This window comes from Cyrtonyx montezumae, unplaced genomic scaffold (assembly GCF_038088225.1).
Source record: "Cyrtonyx montezumae isolate F1298 unplaced genomic scaffold, pur_monq_1.0 scaffold_29, whole genome shotgun sequence".
In the NCBI taxonomy this organism is placed as follows: Eukaryota; Metazoa; Chordata; class Aves; order Galliformes; family Odontophoridae; genus Cyrtonyx; species Cyrtonyx montezumae.
Window position 1 is genome coordinate 10,502,375 of NW_027072033.1, and position 26,284 is coordinate 10,528,658.

The following is a 26,284-nucleotide window of genomic DNA, read 5'->3' on the forward strand; positions in this document are numbered from 1 at the left end:
TCAATTGATTAATTGATTGCTATATCCTACTTGGGAAGTCGGTTAGAAAATAGAGATGTGGTTCAAAACTTCTTAAGATAATCTGGGAAACTGTTAAAACTTGTTGGATATGTTTTGAAAGAGAATCCTCCTCTGATACATTTAAAGAATTTACTTAAGTAGTTGTTTTTATGTATAGCTTAAACTCACGCTAGTACTGTCCAGCTTTCTCAGACATTTTTGAATGAATTGTAAGTATATTGCAGAGGTGTTCCCTTTCTTTGCAGAAGTACATTTGTTCTAGCAGATGGAATTAATATTTGTATCATCATTAGTTTCAGAACAGATCAACTTGAAGAAGTACAATGATGTTCATGCTTGAAAAAAAGTAGAAGGCTCATCTAAAATACGTCATTTATAATAACAGATATTTGTATTTCCATATAAATAAATAAATCAGGCTATTTTTCCTGTTGCTATCTTTTGTGTTAACAGCATTCGTGTTCAAACTTAGAAGATAATGCAACTTTGAACATGAAATCCTCAAGGAAGAATATGTGAATATTTTGCACTGCTTATACAATTCAATGCCTTTTTTTCAGGAGGGATTTGGATTTTCCATCACTGTGTAAATTGTATTCTTTTTGAGAGAGCTTCCAAGTGACTAAAGAGGTTTTACCCTAGTTGTCCATTGCCTGTATTCCACCTTCCAATCCTTTGTGTATTTAAAAAGTAGATTTAAAAACTGAAATTATCCACTCTTCATAAAGAAAAGTGGTATTGACAATTTTTTCATGTACAGAGTTGAAAAGTTCCTCAGGGTTTTCAGATGCTGTTCCTAAACTGAATGCAGTTTTTGTAATGCTCTTTTTTTTTTTTAAACTAAGTTTACTTTTGTCACGTAAATTAAAGCGTTCACATCTGCTTCTTTGTTTCTTTATAAAAGCAAGATTGCCTTACATTCAGAAAATGCAAGTGGTTAACTAGAGTTAAAATAATTCTATAGCCATGTAGTTCAGAATTTTTCTACACACTTTCCAGAGAGCAGTGAAACTAAAAATGTTTGTTGCTTATGGTAGCTGAAGAAAACTACAGAAGAATTGAATGAAGCACTGTCAACAAAAGAAGAAATTGCCCAAAGATGTCATGAGTTAGATATGCAGGTAGGTTTTCTATATTGTACCTATTTAACAATAACTGAGATAGAAAGGTGTTAATTTTTGAGCTTGTGAAGACTGGTAGTCCTGATGCCTAACTTTTAAAAGGAAAAAGTGAATGATATATTTTTTCACATCATAATTATTTTGCTTACTTGTGCTAACAGTGAAATTTCCCCTCATTTTGATATAGTATTGCCATTATTGAGATGATTAATACTAACAAAACTTTTTTTTTTTTCATTCTGATAGAAATGAATTGAGATAGGTTGTGTAGCTCAACACCTGAGACAGAAAACTCCTAGAAGTAGTGCACGTGAAGCATTGGGTTCATGAAAGGGAAACTCTCAGTGACAAACCTCATCTCCTTCTGTGACCAGATGGCCCACCTGGTGTATGAGGAAAGGGCTGTGAATGTAGTCTAGTCTACCTAGACTTCAGCATAGCCTTTGTAGCTGTCTCCCACAGTGTTCTTCTGCAGAAGCTGTCAGCTTGTGGCTTGGACAGGTACACTCTTTGCTGGAGTTTACAAAACTTTATAAACTCCCTGGAGGGCCGGGCCCAGAGGGTGGTGGTAAATGCGGTTAAATCTAGCTGACAAGGTGGGGGTCAGCCTCTTCTGTGTCATTAGTGATAGAAAAAGAGGGAACGGTATCAAGTTATGCCAGGCAAGGTTCAGACTGGATATTAGAAAATGTTTCTTCTCAGAAAGAGTGGTAAAGCATTGGAACAGGCTGCCCAGTGGAGTTGTGGAGTCACCATCCCTGGAGTTATTGAAGAAAATGGTAGATATAGTACTTAGGGATGTGATTTCATAGACAGGTAGTTAGTAGGTGTACAGTTGCACTAGGTGATGTTAGAGATCTTTTCTAAATATTGATTCTGTGATTTGCAGTTTAAATCACAGTTGGAGTTTATGCTTGTCTACCAGCTGGGTATGGGTTTAAATTGAGCCTTACTGTAAAATTTGCCTGTGTCATCTAGAAGGCATGAAGAGGGTTAAGTGCGAACCCAAGAAGGAACTGTTCGTGAAACCTTTGGAGTATAATTCAGCCTTTTGCTGTGCTGTTCAGTAACTGTTGGGATTAATTAAGTTGTGTTCCTTGATTTGTGTTCTGTGGTTGATGCTGGTATATTTAATAATGGAAGCTTATACTGAAACATTTCTGTCTGTTGAGGTTCATATTTTTTCTCTATCCCTCCTCCTCAACATACTAATTTTACACTATTTAATAATATTTGAACACACGCTTCAGCTTTTGTTTGTAGCTCTTTTGATACTCTCTGTACCACTGCTTTTTTCACATAGCTGTTGGAAACCGTGTCATCTTCAAGATTGTCTTCCTGTTTTGGATCTGCTTGCAGTTAGTTGCTTTTCAAAGCATTTCTTGGAAGGTTACAAGCATTTCTTGGATGTCCATTATGGAATTGATAAGCAGTGTTATATTTGGAAGTAGATTTTAAGTATTGCTCTGAGGTGCTAGTTTTACTTGTTTGTAAAGTGTGCAGACTTCACTGAAATCACATTCTGTGGTAGCTAAGAGTGTTTTCTTTAAATGCTTCTGAGAACTACAGTTAAGAATTACATTTTCTGTGTGGTAGATACCACCCTTAATGCTGACATATGCTAGTTATATCACACAGAAGTTTAATATCTATTAATGTTAGTATGGTCTCATGAAATGCAATTTTTGAAATCTGCACATTTATATTTGTAGATTATTATTACTTTATTATGCACACAGAAGAAAAAAATCAGTAGAGTTGGAATGCTCCATTGTTCTGTTTGGTTGTGTTTGCATTAAAACAGGTTGCAGCCCTTCAGGAGGAGAAGAGCAGCTTGCTTGCTGAGAACCAGATATTGATGGAACGTTTAAATCAGTCTGATTCTGTTGAAGATCCCAACAGCCCTGCTGGTCGTAGGCACTTGCAACTGCAGACACAACTAGAACAACTCCAAGAGGAAACATTCAGGTAGGGAAATTACCTGTGATTTGTTTGTAGTTGACAACAGACTGACTGGTATGCTTCTGTTTTCACTGGCTTAATTTTTGGAGTTGGTAGTTGAAGGGTAAGACGCCAATTAATAATACCAAATGGTATAGTTAGTCGAAGTAAATGCTATATTTTAGAAGGATTATCCAAATGGTAAATAGACAATCAATAATAAGAAAAATGCTCACCTGTCTCCAAAGATCAAGGCTTGCAGAAGAAAACTACACAAGGAAGGGATCTCCAATGAGACATTTTTCCCCAGTGGTGGTCAGCCCTTAAGAGGGGTTTAGGAGATGTGGAGCCAGACTCCACCCCTTCTGGTCACACAGGTGAATTGTTTTAACCAAAGTTCCTGTGGCTGACTCAGGGCTCACATCAGGTGATCAATCAGTGGTTCAGGCCATTATTCAACAGTTCCCATATAGTAGTACAGTCACAGTTGTGAAGCTTTTGAAATGCATTTTAAGATTGACCTTCGCACACATTCTAGTATCAAAAGTTGTGTATTAATGCTGAAATACTGTCTGCTTGTCCCCCTCTACCCTGTTAAGTTTTACATTGTTTGAGTGCAGTCATTTCATGAATACTTCAGAATTGGTGGGGATGAAAGGTAGCATGTTTTCCTTTGTATAAATCATTCAGATTCTATTATGTTGGCATATAAATTCCTAGATGAATGTTTGCTATGGGTGGTATTATTATGTAATAAAATATGTCCTTAAGTCTGAGAACAAAATATGTTGTGTCTGGAAGATGGAGATTTAGAGCTATTGAGCTCTACTCCTCTTTTGCATTTCCTCAACAGGTGGAAATACACTTTCTTCTTAATCATCCTTCCTGGTCTTTACTGTTGCTTTCAGAGCCTTTAAGTCTGTAATGCTGTGGAAAGCTAATCTGTTTCACTGTTGTCTTTTCCTACTTGTTGCTATACTTTCCCTCTCCTTTGTGACTGAAACTGTAGTATTTCTCCAGTTTTTCTTCTCTTCCTTCCTTCCTTTCTTATTGCCATTTTCAAATACTTTTGCCAATGTTCACATAACTTTCCTTTTTTGTCTGTTTTACAATTTTCCACTTGTCCTGCACAGCCTGTTTTCTGAGTGTTCAGGTGCATCATCCCCTTCCAGTTTCCTGAAAAATATTTAGCGTTTCTCTTTTGTAGCAGCTAATGTATGTTTTCTTGTTTCCCTGTGAAGGAATAGTATTGTGGTATCTCTTTAGTGTAACTCCTTTAACTGTGCTTATTTGTATCTTTACTGACAGAGCTCAGAGGGTTGTGATTGGTGGCACAGAGTCTACTTGGCAGCTTGTATTTAGTGGTGATCATCGGGGTCAATGCTAGGTCTGACCCTGTTCGACATCTTCATCAGTAACCTTGATGAGGGGATAGAATCAGTCAACCCTCAGCAAGTTTGCTGATGTTATGAAGCTGGGAGGAATGGCTGACAGCAGAAGGCTGTGCCACCATTCAGCGAGACCTGAACAGGCTGAAGAGTTGTACAGAAAGGAACCAGATGAGATTTAAGAAGAGCAAGTGTAGAGTCTTGCACATAGAGAGGGAATAACTGTGTGTACCAGTACAGGCTGGTGGATGAGCTGCTGGAGAGGAGCTCTGAGGAGAGGGACCTGGGTATCCTGGTGGTTAATACTGGCCATGAGCCAGCAGTGTGCCCTGGTGGCCAAGAAGGCCTGTGGTATCCTGGGGTGCATTAAAAAGGGCATGGCCAGCAGGTCATGGGAGTTGATCCTCCCCCTCTACTCTGCCCTGGTGTGGCCTCACCTCTGGAGCACTGTGTTGAGTTTTTTGCTCACCAGGACAAAAAAGACTGGGATCTCTTTGGAAGAGTCCAGAGGAGGGCTGCAAAGATGATAAAGAGTGTGGAACACTAATCTTATGAGGAAAAGTTGAGAGACCTGGGTCTGTTCTGCGTTCGAAAATAAAGACTCAGACAGGATGTGATCCGTGTCCTTAAATATTTAAGTTGCAGGAGACAAAGGAATGAGGCTGGACTCTTCTCAGCAATCTGCAGTGATAGGACAAGGGGAAATGGCCACAAACTGATGTACAGGAAGTTCTGTACAGATGTGTGTAATGACTTCTTCATAGTAAGACTAACAGTGCTGGAGCACGCTGCCCAGACAGGTGGTGGGGTCTCCTTCTCTGGAGACGTTCAAGACCCACCTGGATGCCTACCTGTGCAACCTGGGCTAGGGAGGTGCTTTGGCAGGGGGGTTGGACTCGATGATCTCTAGAAGTCCCTTCCATCCCCTACAATTCTGTAAGTCTGTGATATCTGTTCTCTGACGTTTTATGTACCTGAGCCTTTTTACTATTTCCTGCTTGCATTAAAAAGATTTTCTTCCTGTATTCAATGTCTGCATTGCCTGTTACTCTAGTTTCAGGTTTTGAAAGGATTTGTAATTTTTTTTTGCCTGAAGCTTGTCTTCTAGTTCTGTAATTCCTTCCCTCGCCTTCTTAGTATGTGATATGTATCTGATGTCTGTGTTCTTTTTCCAGCAATACACAACTGAACAGGAAGTAGGTACAGCTTAACTGATGCAAAATGTGGTCTGGCGTTACTTCAGTCTTGTATCTGTGTCCTTTAACAGTCTGGGGCTATCAAAATTCCTTTGTTGTATTTGGCTTAGGTGGTCTACTGATCATATTCATCCTTTATTCTTGCAGTTTCCTACTGAACTCCTTTAATTAACAGAATTTTTTTTTATCTTGCCTGTACTTCTTTTGGATTGTCTTCATTTTAATTTTGGATCAGAATTAGGATAGGATTTTATGTTTCTACTTGTTGTTTGCTTCTACTCTTTCAAATGCTGTAACAAAATTTCTCTTAATTATACCCTTTGTTCACTGACAGATTAATGTAGCTTTGCCTATATGTACTGTAGATGAGTAGTTTACTCCTTAAACTTTTTTCTGTTTTATGTGATGGTCAAAATGTAGATAACTAAATGATTTGATTCTTCAAAGGCTTTAAGAATAAATAGGGCTTTAAGAATAAATAAAAACTACCTCAATGAGAGCTCTACAGCATTTAGTACACCTGGCAACCAGGTCAGTGCTGTTGAAAGTGTATGGAACTGGAACACCTAAATAAAATTCTAAGATAAAGTCTCACAGTCAATCTCTATAGCTCAAGGTGAGAAGTGGTGGAAATTTATGTTTGAAAATCCATTTCTGAAAAAATACAGTGAATCTGATGTTTTATCAGATTCCCTTTCCATTAGAAGATCACAACCTTGTGATGTTCCAAATAGAAACACAGACATCAAGTTGAAATCATCATAATACTTGATCTATTTCTGTGTTTTTCTAATAAGCCTGGAATTTGGGTGTAATGTTGCACGTTAGCCTGTTGTTTTCCTTGCCTGCGTAAGTCATCTTAGAGAAGGTGTATTAGAGAGAATTCTTCACGATGATAAAGAAAGAGAACTCCTAGCTTGAGCTAAGGAATTATTTTCCGTTTCACATTTCTACAGATTAGAAGCTGCCAAAGATGACTACAGAATACGCTGTGAAGAACTGGAGAAGGAAATGGCTGAATTGAAACAACAGACAGAAGAACTTACTCCATTGGCAGAGGAAGCTCAGTCTCTGAAGGACGAGATAGATGTACTCAGGTACACAGTTTTGCTTAAACTAGTATGTTATCTACTGATACATAATACTACCCATTATAATGAATATTAGCAAGAGTAGCAGTTTTACGCTGTCTTATGGCCATGAGAAATCATGTACCGATCTCTGAGTGCTGACTGTTCTCATTGTCACCTTCATGATACAGGAATCCATTCATCTCAGGGAGATAGGCTTTTTGTGATATTGCATTATTTGAACTTTGTATGGCACTTTGGTTCTTCATATGATGTTAACATGTTTTCTAGCTACTTTTGCCACTGGACTTTAGCACCCACAGTTGTAATGACTGACTGCTGGGGGTTTATAGAGTGTAATGGTCCACTTTGCTGTAGAGTGTAATCCTTCAGCAGTAGCATTAGTTGTTCAGATTGTCTTCCACTTGTGAATCATTCTTTCTACCAAGGCTAGCATGACTTATTATCATACTGCCTTTTCTCATTCACTGGATTTATTTCGGAAGCATCTATCTTTATATTCTCTGTCATTAATGTAATTTTTGAGCCCATGGCATTGCACAGTTCCATACATCATCTGTGTGGGAAGCTCAGGTTCAAAAAGAGAATCTTGCCCCAGAGGGAGTCTCTTCTTATTTAGGAATTAAGATTTGACTCGCACCAGCATCTCATGAATTCATCATGTACGAGGAATTCTGCAGATTTCATACAAAACCAAACATGTAAATTAGTTCTAGAATGAAGCCGGGATGGGGTTAGGGAGGGGAGAAGGAAGGGCCGCTGCCTTCCTGGCAATGCACCAGGTTGTTCTAATTTCATTATGGATTCTACTACCTGAATTCTGTCACCTTGTTAGACAGAGGGGTTAATTACATGGTGTTCAACTTATGGAGGTTCTGGACTTTGGATATGTCATATATCTCTGTACTACTTAGCAATAGTAACTTCAGACCTATTCTAAAATTCCATGTTACAAATACAACAGTTGTTAACAACTGTTGCCATTGCTCCTGAAGTTCAGAAGTGAATTGGGGTCACAATATAATGTGTAAGTTTTTACTTGATACTTACAGTTGTTTATTTCTGGGTTTTTGTGCTGTAATGCCTTAGGTAAGATTTTCTTTCTCAGAAAAAAAAAATTCCAACAAATTTTAACTTTTTAATCTCTTAACATGTCTACCATAGCCTTCAGGCAACTTCCAGGTAACCACCATAATCCTGGTTCTCCTCATTGTATAGTTTACTTTTCTTTCTGTTAAGCCTGATCAAACTGCCGTATGATCAGTACAGTTTTTCCCTACCTATTCAGTTCAGATTTGTCTTATCTTACCTTTTATAAACTTTTGCCTTCAATTTTTCCAGCACATACTCCACATTTAAACTCTTGAGTTAGTGGTTGCAGTAACACTGGTCTTATTGCTCCCTGGTGTTACTTCACCTTGTGAGTCAAACCATCGTTCCTGAAATTGTTGGTCTGCCAGAAGGAGGTTTGTTTTTCTTGTTCTGATTTTTGCTTCACATGGTGTTCTGAAGTGTTCTTCCTCTATGTTCAGGAATAGCAGGGTTCCTGTATTAATCTGTACTAGTGTAGAGTCAGAGACTCCAGTTTCTAGTACCTCGGTTATTGGTGCAGCTTGCACATTTGGCCTAAGTGGGGAGCAGCTGGCCACACTGCATAAATGTTAGATGTGTACTGTGACCTTCAAAAGGGTACAGACTTGTGTTTAGGGAGTACTTTTAGAAAGACCTTCCATCAGCAGCTATTTGAAATAACATGGTAGAAGGAAATTATGTTTAGAAGTCATATAATCATAGAATGGCCTGGATTGAAAAGGACCTCAAAGATCACCTAGTTTTAATGCTTCTGCCATGAGCAGGGTTGCCAACTACTAGAGCAGACTGCCCAGAGCCACATCTAGCCTTGCCTTGAATGCCTTCAGGGATGGGCCATCCTCAGCCTCTCTGAGCAACCTGTTCCAATGCATCAACACCCTCTGAGTAAAAAACTTTGTCCTAACATCTAATCTAAATCTCTCCTGTCTTAGTTTAAAACCATTCTCCCTTATCCTATCACTATTAGCCTATGTAAACAGTCATTACCTCTTCTGCTGATATGCTCCCTTCTAGTATTGGAAGGCCACAATGAGGTCGCCCCGGAGCCTTCTCTTCTCCAAGCTAAGCAAGCCCAGCTTCCTCAACCTTTCTTCATAGGAGAGGTTCCAGCTCTCTGATAATTTTAGTGGCCCTCCTCTGGACCCATTCCAAGAGCTCTGTGTCTTCCTTATGCAGGGGGCCCCAGGCCTGGACTCAGTACTCCAGTGAAAATACCTGGTAATGATCACTTTCTTGTGTTACCTGTGATGCCTTGGAGTGTCTTCTGTTAATTCAAAACATGGAGGAAAGCTTTGGGGCATTTGATTTCCTTAGCTTTCAGAGTACAAATTTCATACAAATCTTTCCTTCCAGGCATTCTTCTGATAAAGTAGCCAAGTTGGAAAGCCAAGTGGAGTCTTATAAGAAGAAATTAGAAGACCTGGGTGATTTGCGTCGGCAAGTGAAACTCTTAGAAGAGAAGAATACAATGTACATGCAAAATACTGTAAGCCTGGAAGAAGAACTAAGGAAGGCCAATGCAGCACGCAGTCAGCTGGAGACATATAAGAGGCAGGTGAGAAAAGCATTGTCAACACAACATTTCTCTGCATTTTTAAGCACTTCCTTTTCATAACACAGCTAATACCTCAAAGTAAAATACAAATGATGAACAAACACCCCCTTGTATTTTATGTACTGCCTTTCATATCTGTTCCTGCAGTTCTTACATCTGTTTGAATTTTACCGACAAATGTTTTTGTCAAGCATCCACCGCTTCTTATTATCTATTAAAAAATCAATGGGTTTGAAGATTATTTGTCTTAAATTATTCCTAAATCATACTCAGTAGTAAGGCTTGGGTTATAGCCTTTTCTGTAAGGCTAAGTATATACTTTTTACTTAGAAATTTACAGCAGCGAGGGATGTACTATAGCTGAGGTAAGTTACTCACTTGGTTAAGTATCTTTCATTTTTTTTCCTAGTTAGACACATATGAATTTTCTAGTTATGTATAGGTCTAACCAGAGAAGGATGTATGCTATCCTTGTTGTTTACCACCGCCCAGCAGAGTACAGAATTTTTGAGCAGTACACTCTTTAGAGTGAAGGATATCTGTTCTTATGGCTTAACAGTGCATCATGTGATCCTGTTTCTATAAAGAAGGAAGATATGCTAATGTCTCTGCTTCTACATTGGTAAGACATAATTCTTAGATCTGGTTTCAGGACCAGACATAGGCTGATTTGTTAAGAGTAGTAGTGCTTGCTGGGTATTTCTGTGTGATCTTTAACTCCAGTTGGTCCTGGTACGAGAGGCCCTATATGCAGCTTACAGTAGAATAAGAATGCAAAAGCAATCACTGACTACAAGACCTGGTATATTGTGTGGTCCTAAGACTTGAAAATGTTTTCCTGCCTGTGGTCAACTTTGTAGTTAAGACGATAAGCTTCAGCCACTGTGGACTAGTTGTAGATAAAGGTGAAATGATTCCACCAGAAAAGAAGAACTTGGATGAGAAAAATACTGATGTAATAGTCAAAGGAAAAAGTAAATTCAGAAAGCAGTAATAATTCATACACAAGTAGTATCACGTTTACAGCTTAAATATTTCTTGCCTTTGACCAGCCAAGTACACAAAAATAATTGTGTAACCTTCATGTCTACATCTGATTGGTTGTACTTTACTGAGATAAGGATTTTGGAAAGGGCAGTCCTGTCATTTGTTTTGCAAAAAGTACTACTTCCTTCCTGTGCTCTAGGGGTCAGATTTCACATATGAGGTACTGATAATATGTATAGAACTGGTCCACTGGAGTGATCATCAGGTGACTGGTGATAGTTTCTTTCACCTAATTACAGTGTCTCAAAATTATTACAGAGTGTGTAATATAAAATGTGTTCTGTTGGATTTTTTTTTTTTTGAAGCTGCCTATGAATTGTCATGGAATTATTTTCTGTGAATTTTAACTTCTGCTGTAAAAAATTAAACCAGGTGTAAAGATTCAGATGTTATACCAGTGAGCACTAGCTTGCTACTGTAGTGTAATATGTCTTCCCTGGTGTGTGAAGGGATTCAACCTCACTTAAGATGATGACAGCAGAGGAGTTATTGGGGTTATTTCTCTGTGCTGTGTGGGTACAAGTTCAAACAATTGTAGTGATATGCAAGGAAATCTCACATACTAGTTTCAGTAAGATGAGGTCGATGGTGGTGGATTGCACTTCGAGACAAAACAGCATTTATTTAGGAAGCTTTGTTTACTTTCCTGAAAGCAAGTGCAAGCTTTTTCTAAGAAAACTTTTATTGCAGCTTGAAGATTTCAAGTGTGCAGATTCCAGAATTATTTTTGTAATTTTAATTCAGCCCCTTTGTGCATGTGTGTTTTGATGTGTTTTTAACAGTATGTCCTGCTTTTGTTTGCAAGATTTCTGCTTTACTCATTCCATATCAGATAATGCTCAGTAAATGTGACAGCAGTTTATACTATTTTTTTTTAATCTGCATTACTATATAATTGCATATCTTTCTGTACACTCCCAAATCCTGATTCTAGACAGCAGTTTATTTCCTGCTGTGGTTTTCTACATAACATTACCATAGCTTGAGTGATTACAGACATTAATGCATTTATTCCAGTTGAGGTATGAATATACCTATTTTACAGAGAGGACAGAATCACAGATGAAGGCCTTCATTCTTTTTATACCCCTAGTTTTGGAAGTAACATCTGAAAAATAGAATATATTTTCAAATCTGGCATTGTAAATTTCTTTTCTGATCTTGGAAAAGGCAGGCGTGGTTTTTTTTATTTCTAGATTTTATTTAAAAATAAACAAAAAACAACAGTATCCTTCATTCCAGGACTAAGACTGTGGTAGTATCTAGTAGTTATTTTCTTACAGGTTTTCACAGTAAAAGTAAAGCATAATTGGAACCACTAGACAGTCTTATGTAGGCACAGCTACTGCTTTGCATTGACAATTCGGTATTCACTTTTTCTGTAATTTGAAAGCCATGAGAATGCCACTTTATGACTTGTATCAGAAGAAGCATTATGTCTTCAGCTGAGTCATCATTTACCTTATGTATTTGCATCTCAGTCTTTATTCAGATTACTCGCTTCTATGCTTTCTACATTTTGAGTATTACTAAAGTCTGAGAATGAGCTTTTGTTAGTAAAGGTTGAGGACTTTGGAAAGGCATAACTTTGCTGATTTGCATTCTTTTTACTGATAGTTTCTGCTCAGCTTTTGCATTTTTACTTATTTAATAAGCTCCTTGCTAATCTGTAGCTGAAAGTATATACTTGACACTGTTAGCCATATATTTCATTCTAAAGTGAAGTAAACTGATTATGAGCATGTGACTGAATCTTTATATTATTGAATTGATAAACAGTTAGGAATATCTCAGGTTAAGAGACCTTACCTGTCTACATAAACTGGTGATTTGAGTGAGGCTAAATGGCAGTTGTAGATAAAAAAAAAAAAAAAAAAAAAAAAAAATCCTTGATGAAATTTAATTTCCTAGGCTTCTCAGACATAGGGAAGGATTTTTCTACTGCTCTTGAGCAATGTGATCACTGAAGTACATAGCTTTTTTGTTTGTTTGTTTTGTTTTTCTTCCCTGTTAGGTTTAGGCTTAAACTTCTGCTTGTGTAGATACACTGAATGTACTTTGCAGGTTTTTCTTCATGTCTTTGTCATGAGTTCTAATACTTGCTGAAACACAGAACAGCAGGCAGTTTTTAGTAATGCTATAGATAAACATTTCACTTCTTTTACAAAATAACTTATGGTGCATGGTGATTGGCTACTTGTGTCTTATGTATTTTGTTTTAATACTAATATTTGCAGACAAATGATTGATTCTTGTTCTCACAGGCAGTTGAACTACAAAACAGGTTATCTGAAGAATCCAAGAAAGCTGATAAATTAGATTATGAATGCAAACGGCTGAAAGAAAAAGTAGACAGCCTCCAAAAAGAAAAAGATGTAAGTGCCAAGGTGGTGGGGGTTTATTTTTGTAGTTTGAAAGCAACTTTTTGTCCTCTTTAACAGAGAGATGTCATAAAAAATTAGCTATTTACAGCAGCCTTTTTAAAATAGGGAGGTTTTTTTTCCACTTACAATTTCTTCATGTGTATTTTACAAGATCCTTTTTAAATCTAAGAACTGTACAACATATAATTAAGTGGCTGTACAAAATCATATGCAACACTTTTTTTTTTTAAGTGTCTTCACAGTTGAGATCTGTGGTTGTTTCTTTACCTTTCCTCATGAGAAAGTTAATAAACAATGTAATTGTCATGTGTTCTGATTGACTATTTAAAGCAGGTGTTTTTGCAGTATCTTCCAATAGCTAAACTCCTGTTTCATTCATTCTTTTTATTTTTTCTTTAAAGATCTTTCTTTGAGATACCATCTGCATGCTTCTCTTTATGGTATTGTGAACACTGCAGCAAGAGGCATTAGGAGTCTTGTAGAAGGATGTTTCTGTTGTTATAATCTTGCCTTTTATGATATTTCACTGATCTATCTTGTAATGTCAACATGCAGGACTGGTCTGTTCTGTTCCTCTCTGTCATGTACTGCTAGTGTTTCTGAGATCAGTTACTCTGTCACCACTTGCTAAGACCAGTCCTTCAGATTTTTCTTTCATATTCTAGTTTCGCAACTTTTTTTGTTTTGTTTTGTTTTTAATGCATTTGCAGTGCTTCTGAGCATGGCTGGCACTTCTGAGTCAGAAATTTCTCAGGCTTGACTGAAGTATAAATCCATCAGCCAGATTCTATGTAGGCCTTTCCTTCAATATACCATGTTACCTTGTCACACTCCAATATAGAGGAGGGAGAGATAGTTCTTTGATTATATGTATACTCGGCATGAAATTAAGACACAATGTCAAATGTTAGCCCAACCAGTTTATTATAAATGTTAGTTGCTTAGGGATATAGGGTGGGCAATAGAAAAGAGATGAAAAGCGAGGAGACATGGCAGAAAGCAACCGTAGATTCAGCGAGGTGTGTAGTAGGTCTGTTGATCTCAGGAACTCTATAGTCACTGCAGGTGATGGGAGACAGCCAGGAAGCTTCGCAGCAAGCAGGCCAAGGGGTTCTTCCAAAGAGGTTTTCCCCTCAGGGAATTCTTTCCTGGGAGTTCTCCTTCAAAAGTTTTTTCTTCGGGAGTTCTTCTCCCAAAGTTCTTTACCCAGAATCAGTGAAGGCCTTTTTATCCCCCATTTCTCAGTTTTTTTTTCTTTTCTCTCTGTGTGACATATCTGGCCCAGCAGATAAGCCAACAGGGGATGGTGCCTTCATTGCCATGAAGGAGCATTATCATCTTTTTGTGGTGGTCAGCTTCTCAAAGGCGTACCCCTCAAGAAAGACTGTTTGCCCCTATTTCTCCTTGTCTTTACAACCATAAGCAGAGGCACTGAGGCATCATGACCCCCATCTAGGTAATCGACAGTTATCAGTCAGTCTTTTCACTAGAAAAGGCCTTGCTTGTGAAGCAAGCTTTGAGACAAAGGAAAGGAAAACAGTTTCTGTCCTTCACATACCTATTAAATCCTTTCAAGAGTGTTCAATCCTTGCCCTTAAATAGTAATTGTAAAATAGTGAATGTTAACTTACTTTCAGTTCACAGGTCTTTTATTTCCATATTTTGTTAAATTTTTCATCTACTATCAATATTTGGCCATATCACTTCCATCTGCTCTTCAGCTCAAATTGGAATGCTTATAGTAATCATTTGTGCTTTGGCTTTCATCTCTGCTTCTTATTTAAAGTTTTTTTTTTTTTAAGTTTGATTTTGTTACGTTTAAGAATGTGGTAAGCTTGTGTTTGTCACTGATCTGTTGCTTGACAGACCATTTTATCTTGCACAAAGGATCTGAATTGCAGGTGACTGTTGTACAGTTTTCATTTTATTGCCTGGCTAATAGCAATTTTTTTTTTTTACTTAGGTTGTTTTTCAGTACTGTCTTTTGAATAGATAGGCACCTTCAAGAACTAGTTTACAGTTGAGAAGATTCTTAACATTTGTATTAGTGATTCACCACCAGTGTTACCTACTCTTCCCTGTTGTCATATGAGTTTCGCTAGCATTGCCCATCACAGATCAGAAGCTACATAATGGTATTTTTACATTCTAGAAATAGAGAAATCAGTGTTGTCCTTTTCTTTATATTCTGGCAAAGTGGTACAGTATTTGATATTTCTAGCTTTATAGGTGAATTTCACTTCCGTGGTCTGTTGTTTGAGAAGTAGTGTAATTTGAATGAGTTGACTTTGTCTTCGCAGTACAAAAGACTTAGAGCTTTGTCTGTTCATTCAGGTATGCTAGTATTTGATTATTGGCTTGATGTCTTCCAACTGTAACAGACTGCAGAATCTTTGTTTTCAGCATCTGAATTTGAGCACTCTGTGGGTGCTTTTCTAAATATAGTAAAACCAGCTTTTTAACCTGTGAGACTTGTGAAATGGCTTGCTGTGGTAACAGAACACACACTTTATCTGGATTGTTTTGACAGTTACACCAGGGCGGGATTCAGAAATACAACAGAAGCCTCAGTCACACCTCACCAAAGTAGTCCTTTTGGCTGAAATATAAAATATTTATCTGAATTAAACTGTTAATGGGTTCACATTCAAGGGGCTATCAGTATACACAACTCTATACCTACACAAAGTTGAAGTCTGACTTGGACCTTTTAGTGACGCTGGATATTTCTCATTTTGGAGCAAGCTACAACGTAGATCTTTAAATATTTTTTGTTCTCCTTTCATTTTCAACTCATTTTTGGCATCTTTCCGGACTACAACTTGATGTTCTCTGTAAATTCTCATTTTGACAAAAGGAGACTTCTGTCAAATCGAGTATTTACATAATGCTACTTCAAGAGCCTGTCAGTTTAGATCCCAAGATGCACTTGTTCTGTTCTTCAGTTTTTTTGGACTGGATCTCAAACAACTAGTTTTCTTAACTACCTGAGATTCAGGCTGGTGAATGGCAGGGACAGTTGACACACATCAGGAAGAGGTTATGGAACTGCTGCTCACACTTTCACTGCTGAAGGAGAAACAAAACCAAGCTAAAGCAGCTTGTCTTGTGTCGATTGTGCCTTTTATTTCACTCTTGGCTAAATTTTGATTTCTTGTTGAGGGTAACACCTGCATTGTCTTCTTACTTTGCTTTCCCTTGGAACAAACCCCTGATGAAGGGAAGAGGAAGATGGCTTAATGATTCTTAATGGTTTACTACCTGGTACCAGAGCTTTGTGCTGCTAATAAAATGATCTTGTCAGCTCACACCCTAATGTTTTTACTCCCCTTAAGTGTGTTAGCAGAGCATCAAACCTCCTCCAAAAATAACACTGTTTGTGTGAAATACTTCAAATTTCTTATTCTGTTATGAAATAGGCTGAAATGCCTTAATTCGAAAAGCAGTCTCTGGTGTCGCATGAAATTCTTTAGAAAGTGCTGATGCTGTGTTTTGTCAGATAGTATAGTTTAAAGGTGGAATGGCAGTGCCAAAACTTACGTATATTCTCCTTCCACTTATTTAGAGATTAAGAACCGAAAGAGATTCTTTGAAAGAAACTATTGAAGAACTCAGATGTGTACAAGCACAGGAGGGTCAACTCACCACTACAGGTAAAGGACAAATACAGAGATAAAAAGTATCTTTTCTAAAGTTCATGAGATTTATATGACGAGTACCAATTGTGCTTTGTTTAGCAGAAAATAAATTTAGACTTCTGTGAGAGCATCAGTGAGAAGCTGCTTCTGCTACTCGTGAACTGTATAACTTCTGATTTCAGTCAATCAGAGTTTTCTACTCCCCACTGTGATAGTTATAGGATGTATTTCTAATTTCTGTTTAGTCAGTCTGAAGAGAATTACTCAAGCTTTCTCAGGTATATATGGTATTTCATATGTTGCAGTGTATTTGTTGTGCTGCACAGCTTCTTAAATAAGATAAAATACACCACAAAAATCACATAGACCAGACAGATTGTAGACATAGAAAGCAGTTGTTCTCCAAATGAAATTGTGCTTGTCTGTACTGCTGTAGCTTGACTCTATGTCATTTCTGTTATATAGAATTACTCAAAAATTCCAAACTTGTAGAACAAAATTTATTATTATTATTTTTATTTAAAAAGAAAGTATCTGGTCTGTTTGCTCAGTGTGTTACTTTTCCTGACCCAGGACTGATGCCCCTAGGAGGACAAGAACCTTCAGACAGCTTAGCAGCAGAAATTGTTACTCCTGAAATAAAGTAAGCTAATATGTTTGCTTTATTGTACTAATCATTATGATGTACTCATAAATGAGTGGTTTATTTCATAATAAGTGCTGAAAAGTTTCTGCAGTTAATGGTTTTTTATCTCATTTTGGATTTTTGTACAGCAGGAACTTTTATGCTTAGGACAAAGTTAATTTGACCTTTTTCATTTTGTGCTCCATAAGGAAGAGCAAGAAACTGCCTCAGTCTGTGCTTTTCTTGCATAGAATTCATGGAACTTGCCACTGTGCTCTATTAGAATCCTAAGACTTGCTGTTGTGCAAAGTGAAAATGGCTAACACTGTGAAAGGAACAGTAGATTTTGTAATCAATTGTCACGGTGTTATCCGTGACAGTGACCCAAGGGAAACCGAGAAGGGAGAGAGGAGAGAAAAAGAAAAAAAAACTGCGTCAGCCGCCACGAGCAGAGCTGCGTGCTCCTGGGGGAGGCGGAAACAAACAACGGCACGATCTGAGAAGGAACGGTAACTTTACTAAGTATAATAAAATTGAACAATTGAGAGAGAGATGAAAGTTTCCAAAACCAAAAGCTGTGAGCTTTGAGCTTACGTTAAGGAGGAGCTGAACCTCCAGGGCAGCCCAGAGGAACGCGCCCAGGCAGAGCGCCGCCTGCATCCGGTGCGGAGCTCCGCCCCTCTGCTGCTCCCACAGCATTAACTCCTTCACTGCTGCGTGATGCTCTGGTGTGGAATACCGGCATCAAAACCACAAAACCACAACATCAGTTTAATATCATTGTAAATGGTTACGATCTGTGAAATAGCAGAACAGCTATGGCAGAGCTGAAAGAGCATAAGTGTAGCGTAAGAAGTTGATAGTTATGTTTAGCCCTGACAGGAAGCTCATTCATTATCGCTGTAATCTGAAAACTAAGTTATTGAAAGAGAGCCACATCTCAGAAATCTGTTGAATTTTTTTTTTGTATCTCTATGAAAGACCCTCGTGGGGTTATATCATAATTTCAGTGATAAAGGAGTAACTTTTTATAAAGTTAATTGTAAATGCAAACTGATCTTATGATTTTTCAGTAATCAGAATACATTTGCCAAGTCTAGGACACAGTGGTAGGTTTTCATTTCCCTACTTAGTGTGTCTGTTAGGGAGGCAATATTGGGTACAGCTGCATGAATGGTTAGTATGACCTTATTCAGTTCCCTATAATCCACTGTCATTCTCCATGTTCCATCTGACTTTTGTGCTGGATGTATGGGGAAACTATATGGACTGTGTGCAGGTCTTAAAATGCCCACTTTTTCTAATTCCTGCATTGTCCTTGATATTTCATCATGTCCCCCCAGGAGTCCATACTATTAGTAATCTGTCACGGTTTCATCAAGCAGGTAGGTTCATGTTTCACATGGACTCTCATTTTGTCTGTACGGTCCAAATACTAATGTACCTCTGTCAAAGTCTGAACTTTCCCACAGTCATCTGGAGAGCCAGACACCATAAAATGTTTATGCCCAAGATGTATTCTGGGCCTGGGACAACAGATACTTCATACTTCCAGGATGGGAAATGCCCAACCCCAGTCTTAACCATGTTTGGGTGACCATAATGGTCTGTCCCCCAAACCCACCAATCATCACTCTATCACCATTAAACCTAGATGGATCACCCTAAATTATCGATATCTCTGTGCCCATGTCCACCAACATGACTCTTTCTATATTTGTCTTTGTCTAAAATATGGTCAGTTCTACACAGGGCCTCCAGTTCTGTCTGGAGGTCCTAAGGGACCCAATGACCCTCGTCACTCCATGAATTTTGCCAGACCCAAGTCTTTTACTTAGGCAGCTCAGGCATCCTAGCCTGAGACACCTGTGGAGTTTTTTTCCTCCTATTTGGTACTGTCAAGTCTGCTAAATTCTTTTGTCTTTTGTATTACTTGTACTCCCAATTTTCTGGGAGCACTTTGAAATTTCTGATCATTCCATAACTGTTTTCATAACTGAAGTAGAATATGATTGGGTTTGCCCATCAGTTTTGGCAAAGGTGAGCCTGGCCCTTATCCCGTCATTAAACATTGTTTTCTGAGATACCTGTATGGGGCCTGATCAGTATGCCTGTGGGGCAGCCTTCTCGGTCCTAATTGGGTGGACCTCAGCTTCCTCTGCCACTTGGAACAAGGCGCTCTGTATCCCCTTAGTCATAGAATCATAGGGGTTGGAAGGGACCTCAAGAGATCATCGAATCCAACAGCCCTGCCAAAGCAGGTTCCCTACACCAGGTCGCACAGGTAGGCATCCAGGCAGGTCTTGAGTATCTCCAGAGAAGGAGATTCCACAACCCCCCTTGGGCAGCCTGTGCCAGTGCTCCATTACCCTCACCATAAAGAAGTTATTGTGCACATTCGTGTGGAACCTCCTGTGCTGCAGTTTCTATCCGTTCCCCCTTGTCCTGTCTCCACATACTGCTGAAAAGAGTCTGAAAAGAGTTCACTCAGCCTTTATTCATAGGGGAGATCCTCCAGGCCCTTCACCATCTTTGTGGCCCTGCGCTGGACTCTTTCTAAGAGATCCCTGTCTTTTTTATACTGGGGAAAAAGTCTACTATTATTAACTGTGCAGCTGGTTGGACAGTAGCCACTGAAGCCACTAAGGGGTTCAATATGGAGACCAGTGTCCTGTAGAGGTGGGAAGGAGCCTGCTGTAATACTAGGTCTCTAATTCCCAGTGTGAACTTTTCCATATCTGGGCTGTCAAATGTATCTCTCTTATACCCAGTTCTCAAATATGAAAGTACTCTGTAGAATACCATAAACCAATATGCAGAGGTATATCAGCTTTATTTGGCTAAGTTAAGTGTTGTGCTGCCATCAACCAATCTATTATGGAATTATTTTCACTGTATTGACTGGCAGCATATAACCTTTGCCTAAGGGCCAGTTATGAAGTTACAGATGCCAATTTGGTCCCACTGACCAAAACACTCTTCACTCCTGCATCCCGCAATCTCAATAGCTATGATGGTATACTTTCTCTAGGCTTTTGTTGGAACGGTTGTACTAGGTCCATCATTTGCCATGTATGGATGAGCTGTCACATGCAAATATGTTTCAAAAGGGGACCGTCAATCTGGGGGCATCCCTGTCAGTCTATCCTGTACCTTTTTGTGTTATTATGGGATGGATCTCAAAGGGATCCATTGTGGATGGAGATTTGAGATCAGATTTCAAAATCTTATCCTCTGGATTACCCAGGTCCATTGCCTCAGAGTTCTGAGTGTCATCTACTGAAATGTTACAAATTTGTTTCATTGGAGCGTTTAGGCCTGTTTTTTGTGCTTTTTTTTTTTACTTAATATGCACAGTTAATATGCACAGTTGCTGCTCTAATTTTTCAGTGCAATTATGTAATAGCTGTTTTTTATTTTCTATATTACTGTTTGTTTTTCCATCTGGTTTAATCAAGCCACAGTGGGTGCAGCAAGCTGGTGCTCCTTTGTAAGTAGTATACTGATGCTTAGGTCATGGAAATAATCTGTTAAGTGGGATGGGGAAGGAGAAATACTCCCCGTGACCCACAGTAAACTCCATTTTTCAATGAGTTATTAGTCCATAACAGGGTTATCCCTGAAGTCCTGGGATCAGGCCTGGAATACCTTGCTCTAGGGGGGGTAATATTCTCCCTCATGCTCCATTTAAAGATATTCCAAATGAACGACATCTTTAGTGTAGGGTTTTTTTTCGTTTTGTTTTTTTATTTAAAGCCTGCCGGGCTCACTAATTGTAGGGTAAGACACCAGTGAATAATACTGAATGGTATAGTTAGTCAACAAAGATGGTATATTTTAGCAGGATTATCCAGATAGTAAAGAGACAGTTAATACTAAGAACACACACCTGTCTCCAAAGATTGAGGCTCACAAAGGAAACTCCGCAAGGGAGGGATCTCCAACAAGAGATCCTTTTCCCCAGTGGTGGTCAGCCCTTAAATGGGGTCTAGGAGAGGTGGAGTCAGACTCCACCTCTGCTCCCGCAGCTGACTTAGGGCTCACCTCAGGTGATCAGTCGGTGGCTCAGGCCATGATTCAGCAGTTCCCATACACTGCATTAACTTACATGATTGAATGAGAGAAGACCAGAACCACAAATGCTGTCAATACTTAGGGGCAGACTTGTCATTTCACTGTCTCCTCACTTTTGACTCCTGAAGATGATAGCGAGATTTTATGGAAATATGCATCTATGCAGACTGTTCACAGCTCCTCAAATGGGGCCTCTTTGCCTACTCTGTAGAGACAGTTGCAGTAGCTGCCTTACTATTAGAACTTTCTGATCTGAAAGTCTGGGCTGCTGCTTCTGCAGGTAAAATGGGAAGGCAGCCCACTCAATGGAATGACAGCTACTGTTCTCATGTTCCCCATGTTATGACAGAGCATGAATCTGTTTGTAAGCACCTTTCTCCATCTCATGAAGGAAACCTGCAGACTGGATGGGAAATATTTACAGTCTGAGGCCTGTCAGATATGCCTGAGTAAATGAGCAAGTAACATGAGGAAAAGCAGACCCTGAAGTAGAGGTAGCTTCCCTAGGTTCTTGGAGTAGTTCAGTTACAACTGAGATTACAACCTCCCTTTATGGTTGGTATTTAGTTCTGCATTTTCTGTACTCTACCTAATAAACATGCCCTGCTATACTCTGAGATTTCATAGGGGTATTGAGGCAACTTTCTTTGTGTTACTTTCAAAAATTACAGCTCCTTTAACTGGATTTTAATTTGGGGGCTTGAAAACGTAATTGTTGTTTCAAATGTCTCCCCTAAATAGATGAGACAATCTTTACACTATCTTTACACATCCTGTGGTGAATTGTTTTCTTCTTTATAGAAACTGACATACTGATTTCTGTAAAATTGTATTTCAAATGTTTAGGGAAAAACTCATTCGCCTTCAGCATGAGAACAAGATTTTGAAGTTGAACCAGGAAGGTTCTGACAATGAAAAGATTGCCTTGTTGCAGAGCCTTCTTGATGATGCAAATTTACGGAAGAATGAATTGGAGACAGAGAACAGGTAAGAGTTCAGAACAGGTATTGTCCTCAGCCCCCCAAGTTGCATTGATTTTTTTTTTTTCAGACAGTGCTGTACACTTTTGAGACTTTTTGTACAACCACAGTAAAAGCATAGACTTACTGCATTGAGTGAAATGCCAAAACGATGTGATTAAAGTACTGCAGAACAAAAAGAATCAGAGATGGAAAGGCTTCATAAGCTGTAAAGAACGTAAGCTCAGGGGGATGTTATCAGTGTTTAAAAATCTGATGGAAGTTCCTAAAGAAGGTGCAGCTAGTGTCTTTTAGTAGTGGTAGGGAAAGAGGCAATGGGCACAAACTGAAACACATGAAATTCCAACTAAATGTAAGAAAATACTTCTTCACTGTCAGTGTTGGTGAACACTGGAATGTATTGCCCATAAAGGTTATCTCCATGCTTGGTTACATTCTAAACACAGCAGCACATGTTCCTGGATATAGGCATCCATGGAGACAGACAAGATGCATCTGAGGATGCTAAGATAATGCTAAGTAAAGCTGACTTCTACTTCTGTATGACCACTCTTCATTTAGTCTTTGAAAGTTCTTGGTAGTTCATTGAAGCTTCTGAAGAAAAGTTCAGTGCCACACTCACCTTCAAAAAGGCAAGAAAAAGGAGCAAGCTGACTGAAATAAATCCTTCTAGAATCTGCTTCCAGTCACATGAGGGATAATTGTGCAAGCCAAGTGGGAAATATTTTCGGCCTGACTAATGTGATTGTCTTCTACAATGAAATAGGTGGCTACCTACGTGGAATTAGCTTTGGTGAAGCCTTTGTCACAGTCTTCCATTCAGAATGGTGACGTATAGAATGAATGCATGGTAAATTCAGTCATGGTGAATTGTAGTGCTAACAGGAGTCTGGAAAAATTAGCTGATGGGAGTTAGTTGGAGGAAAGTGCTTCTTCATGTATCATCAGCACTTGCACTGGATATAGCATGTAGTTTTGGAACACATCAGAGTAGGAAAGACATTGACATACAGGAGTGTTGAGATGGGGATGCTGGAATGTGTAGTATGTGGTAAGACCAAGGATGGGGTTTGTTCAGCTTGCAGAAAGGATGGCATAGGGAAGATCATTCTGTGATGGACATCTGCTTAATGGGAGCGTGTAAAGAAGACAGCTGGTTGAGAGTGGAAGTACAGGAGGCAACAGAAACTATTTTGTGTACAGGAGATTCTGAAGGAATACAAAAGGAAAAATATGACCTGAAGAAATTTCTAACCTTTAAAAGCGAAGCACAAAGAAACTGACTGACCTCCAACCTTAGTGGTATCCAAACCTCTATGTTAAAGCAGTCTGTGGTAATTGAACCTGCTTCAGGGAAGAAGTCAGATTTAGGTAAACTCAGGAAGTGCTTATCAGCCTGCAAGTTGTTAGGATTCTGTGACTGCGTGAAGGTAATAGAGTAGCTGTACTCAAACAGAATTTCAAAAGAGTTAGAAACTCTTCTCGTGTATATATGGAAATAATTTCTTTATGACTTATATCCAACACTGACTTGGAAAAGTATCAAAGTGTTCTGGGAGACTGCTGACTCTGATCTCTGGAATTGTTGTATCAAGTTCTGTTGTAAATTTTTAGTGAATTAAATACAGTATCTACATCTTTTGTAGATGTGAAAATACTAAACCCTTAAAGTCTTAGGCATCATCTTGAAATCTTTTGTTTTCTGAAAAACAAAATTTTACCTATTTACAGATTGGTAAATCAGAGACTTCTTGAAGTGCAATCCCAGGTTGAAGAACTACAAAAATCTTTACAAGATCAAGATTCGAGAGCTGAAGATGTAAGTAGAAATCTATATCAGATTTACATTCAGGTTGTTGCAGTGATTTAAACATGGTACTTTTTCTAAAAGATTCTGCTTGTTGCATAGTAAAGAATTAGACAACTAAAAATGTCTTACTGTTTAGCATATTCTTTGTTATTGTCTTAACGCTGAAGTATTCTTCTTTAAATAGAATATAAGATGAAAGACATTTCTGTAGGAAAAAAAAGAACATTCTGTGCGGAGAAAATAAGAAGCATGTCTTATTTGATTAAATTTGTTCCAATTCCAAACACAGCATTGTTTAAAAGTATATAGTTAGAATAGAGAGTTGAAAAATCTTAAGTTATTTTTGTTTTAGTTGTGGAATTTAAGAGCCATTCTGCTGGTCGATGCCCTGTAATTTTGTTAAATGTATTATCTAATGCAAGAAGCTTGGCAGGCCAAAACTGAAAATGGCAAATGATTAACATAATGCAGCGTTTTCTGTGTGCACACACAGAGGTGTTTGGTTTTTTTTTAGTATAAAATGCACATCATGGCAGTTAATATGAAGAGCAACTTTCAGTTTTCCACATTTTCCAGAAATGCTTTTGCTACCTCCTATATTTGACACAAGAACCTCTCTAGCTTTCTTGAAATCAGTGGTTTGCAGGATGATAAATATACAGTGTGCACTCACAATTCCAGTGTATTCCCCTACTAATTGGCAAAAAGTTGTAATGTGTTGCATTTTTTGAGTTTTTTTAATGAATTTATATTAAAAAATAACAGGTCTTCTAGGTGCTTGTTTTCATTTTAAGAGTTTTTAATTTAACTTGTCCCATTTATTTTCAGAATAAACTGCATAAAACATAATCTGCTTCAATTAAGGTTATTTTCCTAAGTAATTTAAAACGTGTTTTAGAGGGCATTTTAAAGTAGGTTCATACTATTTCACAATTCTCAGGTGTTCTTTGCATTCTTACTCATTTACCAAAGTCAGATTTTTCAGAGTGTACAAGAATATGAAAGCATTTTTCTTAGCTACTGAGTATTGTAAATGGTCCCTATCTAATTGAATTCAGCATTGTTTACTACCCTGGAATTCTGTTCCTTTATAAAACTTTGATTTGGATTGTAGTTTAGGGCATGTTTGCAGCTTGCTTACAGGGCTGGTTGCAGCCTGTGTAGGCATCATATGAGGTGATTTTGCTAGCACCATAGTACAGTGTGTGTACCAAACAGGTGTTGCTAAGCAAAGCTGGAGTAAGTTATCAATTAGCTGCTTTTCTCACTTCTGTGTAGGTATGACCAAACAAGTGGTTATACATACACAGTAACCTCTTGGCCTGTTTTGCTGAGCTCAATGTGTAGACCTCCACCTCTCTTAAAGAAGCAAAAGAGTAGAATCAGTTCAGTTGAGGCTGCAGGAACATCTGAATGGACATCTCATCCACTCTTAACACAAAGCATAGCAAACCTCAGTTAAACCCAATGTTAAGGGTAATCAAGTTGTACTGGGACATCTTGAAGTCATCCATAAGCTGTCCTTAAAATAGTGATTGCTCAGAATCTTGGGAACAGAGATAAGAAGGCACACAGCATGCAATTCATTGATGCATCACTGATAAACTTTTTTCTTATTTTTACTAAATTCCTGCAGCAGTGCATTGAAATATTTGTTTTTGCTTACTTAGCAGTGTAAATATGAACAACCTTGAAAATTGCAGGTCCTGTTTGTAATTATCTTCACTGTTTATTTAATGTTTTTTGTTGTTGTTGTGATTTTGGGTTTTTTTTTTTTGTTTGTTCTCGAAGTTGAAGTCAAATTTTAAACTTGAACAAGAAGCAGTAGAGGCAAATGTTATTACTGAGATCCAGATGGAGATGCTGTGTCATTTATGTACTGAGGTGCAGTGGAAAGAGGATGTTAGGAAGACTATGTGTATGATTAGTATGATCAGTATGATTAGGCCTATAATGGGCAGAGACATATTGGGATTCACAGTGTATAATGGGATTCATGAGTAGTCCCTTCTGGGTACTACCTTGCTAGCCAAAGGATGGCCTCCTTATCTTGGTCTTCCAAAGTGCCGTATCAAGTGAGACATCCGTGGTGTGTCAGAACAGCAGGTTCAATTTTTTGTCCTTTAGGACGTGTACATGTGTAGGGCTGCTCAATAAGTACTCCTAACAGCCTTATTATGTAAGTTGCATGCTTTATCACTCCTTTTCAGGAGTAATTGATTTTAATTTATCTGTCTTACTTTGAGAATATATGTCTTCTGGGTTGATAAAGATGCATGTTTTACCTTTTATCCTTTTTTTCCCTTCTTGTTTCTTGGGTG

General features: G+C 38.3%; 1 protein-coding gene across 2 annotated transcripts in view; it reads left to right on the forward strand.

The window, feature by feature from the left end:
- HOOK3 (hook microtubule tethering protein 3) overlaps positions 1-26,284 on the forward strand; it is an 87,403-nt gene that overhangs the window by 39,684 nt on the left and 21,435 nt on the right. For both annotated transcript variants that reach the window (XM_065740709.1, XM_065740710.1), the window contains exons 8-16: positions 1,059-1,142; positions 2,947-3,110; positions 6,624-6,764; positions 9,204-9,405; positions 12,717-12,827; positions 16,402-16,489; positions 17,048-17,117; positions 22,020-22,160; positions 23,885-23,972. In XM_065740709.1, coding sequence (XP_065596781.1) covers positions 1,059-1,142; positions 2,947-3,110; positions 6,624-6,764; positions 9,204-9,405; positions 12,717-12,827; positions 16,402-16,489; positions 17,048-17,117; positions 22,020-22,160; positions 23,885-23,972 — 1,089 coding nt within the window. The remainder of the gene's footprint in view (positions 1-1,058; positions 1,143-2,946; positions 3,111-6,623; positions 6,765-9,203; positions 9,406-12,716; positions 12,828-16,401; positions 16,490-17,047; positions 17,118-22,019; positions 22,161-23,884; positions 23,973-26,284) is intronic.